The sequence below is a fragment of the Paroedura picta genome, chromosome 1 (genome assembly GCF_049243985.1).
Source record: "Paroedura picta isolate Pp20150507F chromosome 1, Ppicta_v3.0, whole genome shotgun sequence".
Lineage (NCBI taxonomy): Eukaryota > Metazoa > Chordata > Lepidosauria > Squamata > Gekkonidae > Paroedura > Paroedura picta.
This window is the reverse complement of record NC_135369.1, coordinates 129,309,643-129,326,565: the sequence shown is the minus strand read 5'-3', so window position 1 is coordinate 129,326,565 and position 16,923 is coordinate 129,309,643. Positions and strand designations below refer to the sequence as shown.

At 44.6% G+C, this 16,923-nt stretch overlaps 2 protein-coding genes across 6 annotated transcripts in view; one reads left to right on the top strand and one right to left on the bottom strand.

The window, feature by feature from the left end:
• The window catches only part of USP45 (ubiquitin specific peptidase 45), a 72,977-nt gene extending 70,612 nt beyond the window's left edge, over positions 1-2,365 (bottom strand). For 2 of the 4 annotated variants that reach the window (XM_077303597.1, XM_077303607.1), the window contains exon 1: positions 2,060-2,357. The gene's annotated coding sequence lies outside the window, so the exon portion shown is untranslated. Of the gene's footprint in view, positions 1-2,059 lie in introns of all 4 variants that reach the window. The other 2 variants (XM_077303615.1, XM_077303587.1) reach the window with 2 other exon arrangements.
• A 5,904-nt stretch (positions 2,366-8,269) lies between these two features.
• LOC143820570 (thiosulfate sulfurtransferase/rhodanese-like domain-containing protein 3) lies at positions 8,270-16,916 on the top strand. Of its 2 annotated transcripts, none has more exons than XM_077303565.1 (4): positions 8,270-8,510; positions 12,275-12,448; positions 12,746-12,905; positions 15,423-16,916. In XM_077303565.1, exons 1-4 carry the CDS (start codon positions 8,339-8,341, stop codon positions 15,466-15,468), a joined length of 552 nt encoding a protein of 183 aa, XP_077159680.1. In that variant the 5' UTR covers positions 8,270-8,338; the 3' UTR covers positions 15,469-16,916. The 2 variants fall into 2 exon arrangements, with proteins under 2 accessions (XP_077159680.1, XP_077159672.1); XM_077303557.1 differs by lacking the exon at positions 15,423-16,916 and adding an exon at positions 13,882-14,874 and having other exon boundaries at positions 8,273-8,510.
• The last annotated feature ends 7 nt before the right edge of the window (positions 16,917-16,923 follow it).

Genomic DNA, 16,923 nt, shown 5'->3' with positions numbered 1-16,923 from the left:
ACTTCTGGACCCTGGAGGTCCCTTCCAACTCTCTGATTCTACCTAATTCTCAACATGGCACCATTTGTAGATACTTAAATCTGTAGGCTAGAATCATGAATATACAAATCATTTCTTTCTACAAACCTGAGAAAAGTCCCAGGTTTACAGAAAAACCTGAAATCTGTTTGTTTGTTTGTTTAAATACAGTGGGAGGTTACAAAGACTCAAAGACATATGATATGAGCAGTGCCTGTAGATTTAAGAAACAGAGTTGTTCTCTCTTGCCCCGGAGGGACGGACCAGAACCAATGAGATGAAATTAATTAAATAGAAATTCCATCTAAACATCTGGAAAAAGTTCCTGGCAGAGCGGTTTCTCAGTGGCTTCCTCAGGAGGCAGTGGGTTCTCCATCTTTGGAAATTTCTGAACAGATGCTGGATAGCCATCTGACAGAGAGGCTGATTCGGTGAAGGTTCAAGGGGGTGGCAGATTACAGTGGATGAGCGATAAGGTTGTGAGTATCCTGCATAGTGCAAGGGGTTGGACTAGATGAGGTCCCTTCCAACTCTATTATTCTATGATTCTATGAAATGCACTCAGTGGCCATTGCTAGACAAGCACAACAGTACTGCCATCTGTCAAGCCTTGGTTTCTGTCAGTGAAAAAGCAGGAGAGGGCAGGGCCCTTTCCAGGGCTGTTTGGGATTTTTGACGTAGGACACACTGGGGCAGGGCTGGCAGCAACCACCAGGTAACTTCATATTATGAGACTTACATAATTCACCCAGGTCCAAATACTTATTACATTTTAACAGTAGCTTTCCCACAAAAGCCAGTGCTGTCTAATAATGTTAGAGTTTCAGATTAGGATCTGGGAAACCCAGGTTCAAATCCCCATTCTCTGTAGTGCTTACTGTGTGACTCTGGGCTAATTACACACTTTCAATCTAGCCTACCTGTTATGAGGATAAAATGGAGATTAGAACCATATAAACTCCTTTGGGTCCCCAGTGTGACAAAGGTGGGGTGTAAATGAAATAAATGCTATAGCTCAGTGGGACATACAGATCAGTGCCAGGAGGAAACAGGTGTGAAGAATGGGATATAAGGGAAAGTAAATCTTGGCAGGTTTTCGACTATGCGACTGAGCCTAATGGACACACCACACAAATGCCCAGCCCAGCAACTGGAACCATGCATACTTATCTAGGGAGAAGTTGTCATGAGTGAAGAAGGAAAAACTTAAAGACAGGCAGGGGGCAGCAAATAAAATAAGGTAGGGTAGGTTGGAAAGTGAGAAGTAGTTTATGAGGTGACACTATGGGGGTGTTTATGGAAGGGAAAAAATAGTGGGACACAGAAAAAAAATGCTTTTTACAAGTCCTTGAAGGTTTTTTACTTGTAAACGTTATTACTTTTTAAGATGCCACCAGACTCCTGTTCTATTGGTGTATATCAGAGTTGTTCTTTTTATATATCCAGCGACCCAGAGCTACTTTGTACAACTAGCACCCAGGTTTATTTGGGATTAAGTGCCACGTTGTTCATTCAGCCTTTCTTTAAAGACCATGCATACTTGCCAGAGAGCCTAACTAAGCCAACTCAACCAAGACAGATTTGCCCTCAAGAGAAAAGGCACACGTCAGATCTTTCCGAGAATGAAGACTTTCCAGTTCATAGTCCTGAACCTTCCCTGCCAGCTCCACCCTACCCATCCGTAGGCCAAGCAGAGTCCCATAAGGAGGAATCACATCCCACATCCGTCTTTCACCAGCTGCCGCCGAGGCCGTGCTACCCGAAGGCCGCACCGAGGGTGGTTCAATCAGACTCCAGGCCTCTGCGCCAGGGCCTAAACGACAGTCCGGAGTGCCTAGGGAGCGGTGCCCTCTGCAGGCCAAAATGGCTGCTGAGCCGACTCCACAAGGACCGCAGAAACGCGGCCCGAAAGGTCCCGCCGTCCCCAAGAGCCACCGCCACTAAAACTGGAGCTGGAGCCGTGCGTGCAGACGAAGCAAGCGCCCCCCCCCCCCACCCGCCGGCCCTTGCTTGCTTGCTTGCTTGCTGCCTCCTGACTCACCGCGTGGGGCTGGTGCTTCGCCCGCAGACGCTGAACCGATAGCGGAAGACACTGCAGGAGCAGCGGGAAGCGGCGAAGGAAACCGAAGTCCAACTAAGGCCGATCCCGTCACCGGCCTGGGCTGTCCCGTCCCGCCCCCTGTTTGGAGACCGAGAGTGGGGCGGGAGGGTGAGCGGCAGCTTCCGTGTAAACACCAGCCGCAGCCGCGGCTGCAGAGGGAGCCCCATTGCGGCTCTCGGGCAAACAGGGGCAGGGGTCGCGTGAGAGGTCGTCCTGGAAACCCAAAATGGACGTGCCCTCCCCATTTGCAGGCCAGAATCCAGCATCCGCGCGGAAAATGTCTCCCTTGCAGTGTTTCTTCCGCCCCCCCCCCTCTTGCGCGCTCGGCTAATGTAGTGTTTATCAGCATCGGAGGTATGGCGACAAGCCGGTGGCGACTAGAGCTGCTCAGATGTACTAGGTGGCTCCCGGTAAGGCCACTTTCAGCATGCACTGAAATATGGGAACACTAACTTTACAAGGTTATTGAATTTATACAACCAGTAATACATGTGAGGAGTTCCAAATGGTTGAGAGTCCTACATAAATGCTTATATTATAAAATTTCACATCCATTTGCCATCTTAGAAAAGACATTCCCTCCTGTTTGATGAAGAGTGGAATGCCTTTCCCAAAATAATACCTGTAGTGGCACAAACGTAAATCTCCTTAAAAAAAAAACCCTATGGAACTATTTTCTAATATGCATATGTAATTAGTGAATCAATCAGCTAAAATGCATGTAATATATGTTGGCAGAAAGGCAGGGTATAAATTTTGTAAAGTAATAAAAATGATGTTAGGCAGTTTATTTTTTAGCTAGTTGATAGTCCAGCCTTCCCTCCACATGCTTATTTCACATGCATAGAAAATAGTTTTCTTTTGGGTGCATTTGATCAGGAAACCCCAAAGACGGGCTTACCATGCCAGAGGTAATGAGAAGCCCATAGATCTGCACCCAGAAAAGGTGTACTAACATTCATTTTCTTAGCATTCCACCAATTTATCACAAACTTATAAGAGTGTGATTCTGTCCAGTGACTTCACTGTCTAAGGGGATTTTTTTTTTAGTTTTCATTATGCTATAATCACAGGGCCATTTTGAAACTGTCTTTTTGGAGACCATATGGAAAGGCTGTCGGCCAGCAACTAGTGAACTAATTTCTGTGCCAACTTAAATTTATCACACTTTTCTTTCCTAATTTTTATTCAAGCCTCAGAAAAAGCCTGCTTCAAAATGCCCCTTAAAACTGTAGTAAATAAAGAGATGGAAGCAGCACAGTAGTTCTCCAGATTGTCTCTGCTCCAGATTTCTTTTTCTGCTCTGATGCAAAGAATGCCTCTCTTCACTAAAATGAATAGGGAGATTGTGCATACATGGAATCTCCATGTGCACACAGTATTTCTTGTGCATGTAAGAACTGGCCTGGATGGATCAGGGCAATTATCTGAGAAATATGTGCTGTTGTGGTCTAGTAACATCAGTTTACAGCAGCCTGTGCTACTGGAAGCAAATTAACCTAATTTATGCTGGAGCTGAGTTCAGGTCACAGCTAAAGACTGTAATTCCAAAACATGTAGTTCAGTGTTGCACTACTATTCCATTACCCATCCTGGGGACTATTCTAGAGATTCAGTTTGCTTTGACCTTTACATATTTTACCTTCTGTTTCTTCAGCTAGAGCTCAGATAACAGTTTATGAAGTGCCATACTGCAGCTAGCTATCATATGACATGACTGGTTTGTACCAGTGATAGCTCTTGCATGTGGAAAAGCAAAGCCACCATATGCCACTAGGCTGGCTGCTAAAGGGCTTTCACAATATTAGGAAGCATGTCTATTTAAACTAGCACACATTATTATATATATAGGAAGAAACTCTGGAAAATGACCAGTTGGAAGTACTAGGTAGAAAGCCTGCTGGTAATCATGATTGTACAAATGAAAAAGACTCAACTGTGAGGGTTTTATATTAATGTGATTTGAAACATTTCTGTATAAGATATTTTGTCATAATGCTACTGGCTGAGTCACCAGTCTGTAGTTTCAGCTGGTAGCACAAGACTTGCCATGTGGGAGTCCAAGTATAGCAGTGATCTTTGCTCCCTGGGCTAGCCAAAGGGTAAATATAGCATCTTACTCTTGTTTGTATCAATCTGTTAAAAAAAACCAAAACCAGTAATCTTTGAACTTTTTTATAAAATGAAGAAGGGGAAGATTTAAATATGGAAACAATTAAGCTATTTCCTAGGAACACCAGAAGAGGTTATAATTCTCAGTTTCTAGTATTCCCCAAAAATATCGGATTGACACACAAACTCATGTGATTGATAGAACACTATGTTAAAATTGTAGAAGAAATGCATTCCTCTTCTTAATGTGGCAATATAGCTTTCTGGAATTAGTAAAAATATAAAAGTGTCCTCTGTGTGATTGTGTGACTTGATGCATGAGGGGAGGGGTCTGTGGGTTTAATGGGGGATTTTGGCAGGTCCAGCTTTTCTCATTGCTTGAGCCACTATCATGGCAAGAGAAACCTGCTGAAATGCTCTTTTGGACACAAAGGCCTTTGAACAGCATGATCCCTTCAGACACAAAGTCCTTTGAACAGCATAATCCCTGGGTATTAATAGCTTCTGATGTGCTGTTGCTTTAGAGATGTTATAGTCATGTTGTTTTATCTGTTTTGTGGTAAACCATCCAGCAGAGGGGAGGGGGTCAATGTAGAGTCTCTTTTCTTGTAGTGTTGTTTTGTTGATATGTGGTGGTTAGCATCCTGTTCTTCAGTGGATTGGAGGGATGGTCACAATGCCACGCTGGACCTCTACATAGAATGCTTCCACCGCAGGGTTCAAACCAAATCAACAAACAACATAACACACAGCAGAAGACCATACACAACCTTAGGAACAATCCAGATGTAATAATTAAAGAAGCAGGCAAAGGAGGAGCTGTTGTCCTCATGAATAGACCAGACTACATCCAGGAGGCTCAAAGACAACTCTCAAATACCACCTTTTCAGACAAATGGACTCAGACCCCACACAGGAATAAAAAAAGAACTATACAAAATTATCAAGGAATTACCCGCACACATTCAAGAAGAAATCCTTTCAGACACACCAAAGGAAACTCAACCAGGTACCTTTTATCTTCTGCCTCAAATCCACAAACCTGACAACCCAGGGCGCCCCATTGTTTCAGGCATAAACACTATCACCATGGGGTATCTGGCTATATGGATTCTGTTCTAACACCCTATGCCATTAATGTTCCTAGTTATGTTCACGACACCACAGACTTTCTGAGGAAAATACAATCTTTGAACAACCTTCCAGAGAATACTATTTTAGCCACCATGGATGCGGAATCCCTGTATACCAACAATCCACACATGGATTACAAGCCATTAGGAATACAATTTCTAACAACACCACAGCTGATTCAGCTACCAAACTGTGCCATTTTGTTCTCACCCATAACCACTTCAGATTTAGTGACAACTTGTTCCTTCAGATCATGGGCATCCCACATGGCCCCTCAATATGCCAACATCTTCATAACAGACTTGGGGCCACACTTCCCAAACACCCACCTGCTCATACCTCTCTCATACCTGCGATTCATTGATAACATTTTTATTGTCTGGACATATAGTAAAGAAGCCCCAGATACTTTCCACCAGACATACTATAACTTTCACCATCAACCTGGCAATGAACCAATCTATGTAAGAAATACATTTTCTGAACACTTCTGTAAAAATAAACAATGGATGCCTAGAAACCACCTTATACTGAAAACCTACTGACCAACAAACATACCTTTATGCCTCTAGCTAGCATCCTAAACATACCAAACAATCCATTATATACAACCTGGCTTTACATTACAACCACGTCTCCTCCAGTCCCACAGACAGAGATTCTCTCCTGAAGGATCTACAACAAACCTTATTGGAACTAAAGTACCCACCCAATGAGGTCCGGAAACAGATTAACTAAACCAGAAGTTTACCAAGAGAAAACCCGTTGGAAGACAGGCCCAAAAAAGAAAATAACAAGCCACCACTAGTAGTTACATATAGCTCTCAACTCCAAACAGCTCAGTGCATCATCAGTGACTTACAACCTCTATGACAGTTCTCTTTCCCAAGTATTGGGGGCATACGTTTTCTTCTGCACAGATGACTCCCCAGTCTCAAACACCTCCTCACCCACAACAATGCAACATGGACACTGCTACCAGAACTTGCAACAAACCCAGATGGCAACTTAGCTGCCACATAGACTCCAATAACACAATCACAGAACTAACAACATCACCTCCTACATTATCAAAGGCTTATTCACATGCTCATCTTCTAACATTGCATATGCCATCAAATGCTAATAATGCCCCTCTGGTCTCTACATAGGGCAAACAGGTCAAACCACCAAAGAATTAATGACATAAAAAATCACAGGACTGAAAAACTGTAGGGGAACACTTCAGCCTTCCAGGACCTCAAGGTAGCTGTCCCAATAAGGGACCTCAAGGTAGTGGTTTTATTGCAAAGGAACTTCAAGAACAGACTAGAAAGTGTGGTTGCAGAAATGCAAGTTACTATAACACTTAACTCTTATAGGTCTTATAGGTGCTATTGGACTCAATCTTTGTAATGCCAGTAATAGTTTGCATTGGGGATTTGCAGAAGGCAAAGTACTCAAGAGGGATAATAGCCATGCCTCCTCCCTGGCCAGTTGTGCAGGGTTGGTGGAAGACCACATAACCATACAAAGGTAGTTGGGGCAGACACATAACACTATTTTCTTCTACCCATGTTTCTGCTTCCCACAACATGGCATAGAGGTGTGCAATTTTGTGCTTCACTGATTTGGTATTGCACAATAATAGCGTAGACATGAGGGAACTAGGAGCCAGTGTATCATCAGCTTTTGGGATGCTACAGAGGCTAGACAGGCAATGAGACTCCTTGTCGAAGACTGGCCATCCCAGCCTCATACCTACCGGCTTCCATTTGCACTGGAATAATGTATTCATCAAACATCCTTTTCCAGGTAAGAATTTATCACAACTTATATGAATGAACCTCCCCTGGACCTATAATGACCTTTCTAATGTCCACAAAATGTCATATAACATCCTAGGGGTACAATCATGGTGTGCTGAAGTTACAGATCTCCAGCAGGTATTGTTCTATGTTAGTACAACTCCTAGATTCCAAGTAACTAACTGGTGTAGTTCTCGCTCGCTCGCTTGTGAGGGGCTCTTCTTCCACTATAAATGAAAATAAAATCACACACACACACACACATTTATATATATGAACCAAAGATTGGGGGGCAAATAAAAATAAAATAAAAATGTAGGCTGGTTGGTGGATAGGAAGGAGAAAAGGAAGCAGGGAGAGAGAAGAGGCTATTCGTGTTGCCAGTGGAGTGAAAGAGGAAATAGTGTGGGAAGTGGGATAAAGAGAAAAGTAAGGTACCCCACATAAGTTCTTGTGAGCAACTCAGGCAGAGTTTTTCTGTCTGTTGGAAGGTGTGGGGGTGATAAATGGAAAGCCAAAGATGTGGCAGATAGAGTTAGGATGACTGGTTGGTGGAATAGAGAGAAGAAAGTAGGAAAAGGGGAGACACTATAGGGGCTCCCTGGGAAAGGAAAGAGGAAATGGTGGGAATTGCCCCACTTATTCTTGTATAACTGCCAAAGATTCATCCATACAAGCCTAACACATTATTTCCTATTGGGTAAACCCATTCATAGAATCATAGAGTTGGAAGGGACTTCCATGGTCTAGTCCAATCCCCTCCAGAATGCAGGAAATGTACAGCTACCTGCCCACCCACAATGACTCCAGTTCCATGCCCAGATGATGATCAACTGTTGATATAAAAGGCAGGTTCCTGTTTTGCTAAATGTAGGACCAGATAAGTTCTTTAAAAGGTTGGGAAACGGTAAAAAAAAAATACTCTGAAGCTATATAACTGTTGTAGTTGATGGCTTCTGCGGCTGCCCGAATTGCTATTCAACTCTCACCTACTACTTTTATTGCAATATAGTGCGCCTTCTGAATACACTGAGACACCCTCGGTCATGGTTGTGTGGCGCTGATGGGGCAATTTTCTTAGCAGACACGCCAAAGAGACAGGCACTACCCAAGACTACTATAGGCTGGGAAGCCCAGCAGGCTGAGCTGCGGAGGGAGACGCGATGCCTGCTGCTAGGTAGGGAAGATGTGGCGTCCCCGTCGACTGCTGAGCCAAGTAGCAGCGCTCCCTTTGATGACCGCGCGGGCCGCAGGGACTGTCGGGATGGTCCATTGGTTGGCTTGCCGGGGCAACCGCAGCCGAGGCCTTTTACGGCGGCGAGCCCCGACCTGCAAGAAGCTTCTTTGCGAGTCGCGCTGTAAGTACGGCGGGGAATGGAAAAGTCAGCGCGCTGGGGCCGCCTTAGATGGAGTCATCGGCCCGTCGAGAGTAGCGGTGTCTAACCTGACTGGGGGCAGCTAACCTGGGGCTCCGGCGGCTGTGATCCGAGATGTTTAGGACTGAACCTGGGACCTTCAGCATGGAAGGAGACAGTCTGTCATCGGCCCACGGCCCCTCTCTCTATTGTACCTGCTAATCTCCAGACCAAGGCCGGATTTATGAGGTACTGGTTTGGAAAGAGAGAGAGAGAGATTCAAGTGGGTAGCCGTATTGGCCTGAAGTAGCACAACACAAATTGAGTCCAATAGCACCTTTAAGAGCAGCAAGGATTTATTCAAGGCGTGAGCTTTCGTGTGCAGGCACACTCCCTCAGGAAAATGGAACAAGAATCATGAGTACAATTTTCTATATATCTGCCCACTCATGATTCATCCCTTAACTCATCTCTTGAATAAATCTTTGTTGGTCTTAAAGGTGCTGTTGGACTTTTGTTGGTTTGGAGAGAGACCATGAATGAGTGGCAGAGCATGTGCTTTGCTTGTGCAAGATCCCAGATTCAATTCCTAGGATTGCTAGGTAAAAGGAATGGGAGAAAGATCTGTGAAAGATCTGTGTCTTAGACCCTGAAGTAAGGTGACCAGATTTTAACATTGGTAAAGTGGGACATCATTGACCGGGGGGGGGGGGGGGCTCTTGATTACGAATTTGGTCTATATGGAACAACAAAAAGTTTCATAGAATGCATAGAAACCAAAAATAGTATTTATACATATATATATATTAATTTCAACATAAGTACAATTTGCCAGGTACCCCCAGATGTCCCTCCAAATTGGGAAAATCTGGTCATCTTACCCTGAAGAGCCACTGCCAGGCATCTAATTTCACTCTAAACAATTGATTATATATAGCCTATCAACCTAAAGAGAAGTCCTGGGATACATTAGATTTTTTTTGTATCATCCTTTATTCCTCTTCAAGCTGCTGACTGAAGTTTTAGTTAAACAGGTTTGATAAATTGGTATCCCCAACACTCTAATTAAAGAAAACACCTTGGGTAAGAATCCAAAAGATATTTTTATTGATAAGGTGCTTGCAGGAATAAATAGGCTCCCTGCAGGAAAAGCATAGCAAAATAAAATCAGAGTCCAGTGGCACCTTTAAGACCAACAAAGATTTATTCAAGGGATGAACTTTTGAGTGCAAGCACTCTTCCTCAGACTATGAACTGACCATCATGACAGTGGGAATGCAGTAATCCAAAAGGCAGAGAGCATGCTGGCTCTCTATAACAAAGCATTTATACTTCTGATTTCAATGCAATCACATGATCAATTCCATGGTAACCTTCAGTTCAGCCCCCATAGTCTCCCAATCAGGATTCCCTGGTCATGTCATGCCCAGTTCTTGCGCTAGAGTGGGAGTGCATTGAGGGTGTAAAGATGATGCTGGAGGGTGTTGCTTTTATTATAAAAATTATTTAAATACCTCTTATTTGTTTACTTGCAATCAGTTCATTTAGCATGAAACACAATGTTAGAATGATGATTCTTTGTTCTTTGATTAGATACATTTGTGTTAGTCATATAACTTGCTCTGAATACAATGGCTATCTATAAGAATTGCAACTCAGAATGCATGAAGCAAATGGGAAAGTGTTCTTGTTCTGTGTTGTTGTCAACTGTACTGATAAGCATTTCTTGAGTCTCAGCAGAAACTCAGACTGTGACTCTCTCATGTGAATTTAATTTCTGTTCAGAAAAGTGGTGAATTATAAAGCATACTAGTAAAAAAGCCCATTTGTAAAAATGGGCAGAGTGCGGGCATAAGGCGCGGTCCTCCTACCATACTTGCAGCGGCTGGAGGAAGGCACGGCTTGGAAGGGGTGGCAGCGCAGCTTGGCATGGGTGGCGGTGCAGGCGACAGGAAGCACACATGCTCGATAGTCCGGGGCATGCGCGCTGTAGGGGGGGGAACCGGAGCCGTGTCGGGGCGTCGACATGAGCAACCAGGCATGCGCGTGATTTGGCGCATGCCTGGTTCAGTGTTCCGAGATTGCCAGCTGGCGCACAGGGCATGCTGGCTGGCGGCGGTGGCGGGAGGCAGAAGGGAAGAGAGGGGCAGGGAGCAGGAGGACCGGCGGAAGGTCAGTGCGGTGGCGGGGAGCAGGGATCGGCCGCGGGAAGTGTGAGTTGGGCTGTGGTTGGGAAGTGCAGGGACGGGGGCTGGGGCAGAGGCGGCGGGTGGTTGTCGGGGCGGGTCATGTAGGGTTGTGTGGAGGGTGGGGGAGTTAGCGGACGGCGGGTGGGTAGTGGACTGTGTGTTTGAGTGTTTGTCGGTGTTGCGGGAAGCGGAGGCGGGTTGGAAAGGGGTCTGGGGAGGGTGGGGGGGTTAGCTGGTGGCGGGTGGGTGGTGGAGTGTGTGTTTGAGTGTGTGTCCGTGTTTCGGGAAGCGGCGGCGGGGCGGAAAGGGGTCTGAGGAGGGTGGGGGTGTTAGCGGGCGGCGGCTGAGTGCCGGGGGGGTGTTTGCGTCCTGGGCAGGCGACGCGGGCTGGGAAGGAGCCTGGGGATGGAGGGGGGTTAGTAAGGTAGTAGCGAGGTGTTGGGGGTTGGCGGGAAAGGAGCAGGGATGCCACGTCTTTGACGCGGCGTCCCTGCTCCTTTCCCGAGGGCAATGGGAAGGAGTCCCCTGGCGAGCGAGGCTGGGCCAAGCAGCCCATGACACGCCTCCCCATGGGCTGCTTGGCCCTAGATTCGCACTCGTAGGGGCGAATCAGATTCACCCCAGCAAATTTTTATCACGGACAGAGCCCGCCCTAACTCCTCCCCAATAGCCCTTAGGGCTTTATTTAATCCGCTCCGCAGGAGCGGTTAAAGATAAGCGCAGTCATTTTGTATATGTTTTTGTCAATGCCAACACTTCAAGAGTTTGGGGGAGGGATAAAAGAAGAGAATTGTTTTTTACACCCCTGCTTTTCACTACCAAAAGGATCCTCAAGGTGGCTTACAATCACCTTCCTTTCCACTTCCCACAACAGACACCCTGTGAGGTAAATGGAGCTGAGAGAGCTCTGACAAGACTACTCTGTGAGATCAGCTCTGTCAGGGCTGTGACTAGTCCAAGGTCACCCAACTGGCTTCATGTGGCGGAACAGAGAATAAAATCTGGCTCATCAGATTAGAAGCATCCGCTCTTAACCAATATCCCAAACTGAATATGCCCCCCCCCCATTGTATTCTCGCACTAATCCTATGAGGTAGGTAAAGCTGAGAAAGAAAATGACTAGCCAAAGTGTGCTTCACAGGCTTTTGAACACATGTTCCCCTGGTGCTGGTATGGCATTCTAATCACTCCACCACACTAATTCCTATATCTAGCATGTGCTACAAGAAACACTAACCTAGCGGTCCCCAACCTTCTTCTGGTCGGGCACCACCTCCGGGGGTGGGGGAGAGCCAGCGGCCCGGCTGCTGCAGTTGCTCATAAAGGTGCATGCCCAATTGCGGCGCATGCGCGTTTTGGCCACCAGGTGGCGCTAACACACACATGCAGAGTTGCCGCGCATGCGTGTTTGCGTAGCTGGTGCGCCGGCCTCTTTCCCCCCTCTCGCTGCAGCGGGGGAGGCAGGCGCAGCCGCTGGTGGCCTGGTATGATGGCCTTTGCGGCCCGGTACCGGGCCAGACCGGGGGTTGGGGACCCCTGCACTAACCTACAAATACTTCTTGTTCATATATATTACAGATGTACAAAGTGAAAGCATAATTGTTTGCCACTTTTCCTCTGCTGAGAACCACCATGTGTCATATGGAGAACTAAAAGGCTTACTGGAATCCAAGGCTATTCAGCTCATTGATGTGAGAGAGAAATGGGAAATTGGAGAACATGGGAAAATCCCGGGGTCTATCAACATTCCATGTAAGGTAACATTTGTTGTTCCAGAATGAGGGGAACGCAAGGCTAGCTAAATGAATGAAACAAGATTGTACTTGTTTATTATTGTACAAGTATTATTGTACTGGAAATGTTCAACATTAGCCAATATTGTCTGTACTTGTATTGCCATGTGTCTTTTCTTCTACAATAGTTGCTACATTAAATATTACAAGAAAAAAATTATAGAAAAAGTATTATAAATACTGAGATGATTCTCCTCTTATGCAATGTCTTTGTCTTAAAATGAACAATAACAGGTTGAATCAATTGTTCTTTCAGTGGGCAAGGTTGTAGAAGCCCTACAGATGAACCCGGAGCATTTTAAAAAGATGTACAATGAAGATATGCCCTCTAAATCAGACCACTTAGTTTTTTTCTGTATGGCAGGAGTGAGAAGCAAGCAAGCTGTAACTGCTGCAAAGTCCTTAGGTTTTGGCAGGTAAGCAATGTACCCAGCACATCTAGACCCAGCCAAGCTTAATGGTCTTGGTGAAAGGAATGGTTTCAGCAGACTATTTTAAGGTAGATTTGAAGCAGATATGGAAATTGTGAAAACAGTTGGTATTTACATTGATGTTTCTCTTCTAAAAGTGTGATTATCAACAGCTTTGTTCTCTGTGTTTCTGAAATAACTTATCACTGTTTGAAGACCTAAGCTTGGCACACCTATATCTAGAGATCACACTGGTGGTTTAAATTAATCTGAAGGACATGGCCAGAGCCACATAGGAAGTTCATAGTTATCCAGGATGTCAGGCTCGGATTCCAAGCAGCACAGAATAGGAAGCAGCTACCATAGGAAGGCAGCTTGTCCACACACACCCCTTTTCTGATTGCTGCCCCTGAAGTTGTGTTCCTGTATATCAGAGGACCTGCAGGAACAATGGGAGTCGTAAATTAGGGGGCTGGAGAGAGAAAGAGGCAGAACCACCCTGTCCTCCACAGGCAAAGGATCTAAGCCATTGCCTATTCCTGTATCAAAAGAAGACAGATGTTATTTAAAAATAAATTAAAGAAACTTACATTATGCCCTTTTCAGATGTAGTAATTTCAGAGCAGGCATCATACTACAAGAGCAATATATTGGCACAACCAGTTACAATAATTGTAATTCTGTTTGTGATCTGTACTTTGAAAATTGTGCTATTTCAGCTTTAGATGGGAGCCATTTTGTCTGCAGTAGAACAGCTAGATTTGGGAGGGGTGGTGCAAAGAAGTGATGCAGGATGCAAAGGTACAATGCACTTTGTAATCAGCTTAATTAGAACGGAGGAGAAATCTTAGGGGCAGAAAACTGGCATCTGTAGTGACATTAGCACCCCACATTTTTATTCAGCCTTGGGGTAGTCCATTTTCTGAATTTGTGAATGAACTAAAGTTCAGCAACCGTCAGAACTTAATTTGTGTGCTTTCAGAGTTCAGCACTTTATTGGTGGCTTTGAAGAATGGGCAGAGCATGAGTCTTCAGGGAAAACATGACTTCTAGAATAAACAACTGTTCAGCAACCTGGAAAACTACTAGTACAAGCTAAGGCTTATACAAACTAATCTTTACAAAACTACAGATTCATATTTGTTCTACCTAGCAGAATATTGGTTTCATATGCAGTCCAACTTCCAATGTTAATAAAATTTTCTTCAAAGAAAGTCAGCAATTTGAATTTCATTAAACACCTCACATTTACTGAGGATTTCAGACTTTTGACATTATCTGCTAATGAGGTTATACATACAGTTGTAGAGATACTGACAAGACTGAAAGAAGACAATGTACATAAAACAATTTTAAATTTGTGTCCCATTACTAGGCCTCACCATGACCATTTACGCACTGGAGGTTTAATACCAGGCTGCATGCTGGAGGTTTAGTTGTGGCAAGTTGCCCCACCTCTTTCTGCACCCACACGGGGGAGCATTTGGCCTGGTGCACCTCATCTACCCCCGATATGTGCTCCTGCATGGGAGCTGGGGCAGTGAAGTTCCCAGTGCATAAATGGTCCATGTGTGCAGTTTGCATTAATATTCTCCTTCCATTGGCAGCATTTTTAATATAGCAGAAGCCTAAAAAATGGAAGTGACCTTGGCCTCTCTTGACCTCTGAGAGGTCCTGACCTCAATTATAACAGATGGATCATTAAGTAAACCTACTGACCTTATGAATTGACGTTATTACTAATTTATACATTGCTAACTTTTATTTGAAATACAATTAAATCATCTAAAAAACTTGGTTATCTTGGTTGATAAGAGGATATTATTGCCTACAGGTTTAACTCATTTCCCCAATAATTTCCCCCAATAATTTAATAAACATGTGACATGCAAGAAAGAGCCAATTTGTTCCCTTTACAAATGAACCTGGGGAACAGTACCAAGAGGAAGCAGACTGGATGACCATAGGCGAGTCACAAACTCTTAATACACCATACCTCACAGGGTCATGTGCAGATTAAATGGAAGAGATGGTAAACCACTTCTGGTCTCCATGGGTGAGAAAGGCAGAATACAAATGAAGTTTTTAAAAAGTAAATATAGGGTTTGTATTACACATTCCACTGTATGTTTGTTGACAGTAACATAACAATAACTAACACAAAGATCAAGTGTACACTGTATAAAGATTGTATGTGTATTCAATGTAACTTGTAAAGATGGCTAAATTGACAAAAGTAACTGGAGTTTCATTATTTTTTGTTGAGTGGCAGCCTACTGTTTAATGTCATGTAGAATTTCAACTTGCTCAAACAGACAATAGGTATTCCATCTTGATCACATTCCAAAACAAGGATTGTAGATCTTTCCTGCTTTTCTCCTTCCTCCAGCAGCCATTAAGAGTTCTTGGACACTCTGCGTGGACTGCTGGGGGTGGGTGAAACGGCTTCCTCTTCTGTCACGGGTTGAAGGAAGCAGGATGTTTTCTTCTCCCTACTGCAACCTCCTGCTCTCTTGATTCCAGGAATGAAGTTAGAAATGGCTGCTGGACAGAGATAGGAAGGGGATGATGACAACAGGATAATTTGTGAAGACCTGCAACTGCCAGTGTTTTCCATTGATGGTTTTCTGGATCCAACTTACATGTTCCATGTATCCCCCATGTTGTATGTAAACTGCCCTGAGCCATACGGAAGGGCGATATAGAAATCAAATAAATAAATAAATAAATCTACACAGGGCAGCCACACATACTGTCCACTTTGAATCATACTTCAATCATAGATGCAATTGGTCCTAGACCCGTTCCAATCTGGCTTCTCCCCTGGCCACAGAATGGAGATGGCACTGGTTGTCCTGATTGTAGACCACAAGCTTCTCTCTCACCACCTCATCAACATGGGGGCACGGGGGAAGGCCCTCCAGTGGCTAACCTCCTTTCTCCATGGCCAAAGGCAAAAGATCTCCACCAGGAAGAATCAGTTGCACCACTGCCAACCCCAATGTAGAGGTGTGCAAGGTATGATCCTCTCCCCCACTTTATCTAACATTCATGCATCTTCTCACCCAGCTGATCCAGAGATTTATGCTTGGGTGGCATCAGTATACTGATGACACTCAGCTCTGTCTCCTGATGACCAACCAGATGCCCGTCCAAGCTTCCTAGTGGAGTGTTTGGATGCAGTGGCAGAATGGCTCAGCGCAAGCCACTTGAAGCTGAATCTTTCAAAGACGGAAGTCCTGTGGCTGGGTAGGAAAGGGCCAGACCAGGAAAGGGCCAGACCAGGCTGGATGGAGTTATCAATTGTGCAGATGGCCAGAAACCTGGGCATAATATATTTTATTCAATTTATGTACTACCCTTAACTGTGATGTCTTGAGTAACACAGCTTGCATTCCTCCATCTTTGCCAAGCTAAACTACTAGCACCCTACCTGGCCCCAGAGCACCCAGCCACAGTGATCCATTCAACAGTCACCTCCAGATTTGATTAATGTAACTGATCTAGGCCATATGCAGACTGGGCCCCAATGAAGTCCGCCTGGCTTCAACTTTTGGCAATGACTCCAGCTTGATGGAACGAGCTCCTAGGAAAGATCAGGACCCTCTCAGAATGAGTTCCACAGGGACTACAAGACGGAGCTGTCCCACACAACATATGGTTGAGACCAGTGGAAAAGCTCACTGAACATCTACCCAGACCTCCCTCCCCTTCCCCTCTTCTTCCCCCATCGAGGCCAGTGATTTTAGACAGTAACTACAATTTTAATCATTCTTTTGTAATGTTTTAATTGTTTTATTGTTTAATGTTCTGATTACTGAAAATATTTATGAATTGTTGTGTACCACCCCAAGGAGACCATTCACGAGGGCATGGTATAAAAATCTCACAATAAAGCCATTTCTAAATAAAGACCTATTATTTTAGTGTATAAGAACTCTCATTTTTATTTACCCAATGTGACATTTGTTATTTTTGCAATGAATGATTTAGTTTTAAATCATGCAATAAATAAAATAGACAA

Bases quoted from the DNA above. Each gene is read 5' to 3' on its own strand.
- LOC143820570 (XM_077303557.1), top strand. From the start codon at position 8,339: ATGTGGCGTCCCCGTCGACTGCTGAGCCAAGTAGCAGCGCTCCCTTTG. The intron at 8,511-12,274 runs GTAAGTACGGCG...TATATATTACAG, and splicing joins GCTTCTTTGCGAGTCGCGCT to ATGTACAAAGTGAAAGCATA. The intron at 12,906-13,881 runs GTAAGCAATGTA...GTGTGCTTTCAG, and splicing joins AAGTCCTTAGGTTTTGGCAG to AGTTCAGCACTTTATTGGTG.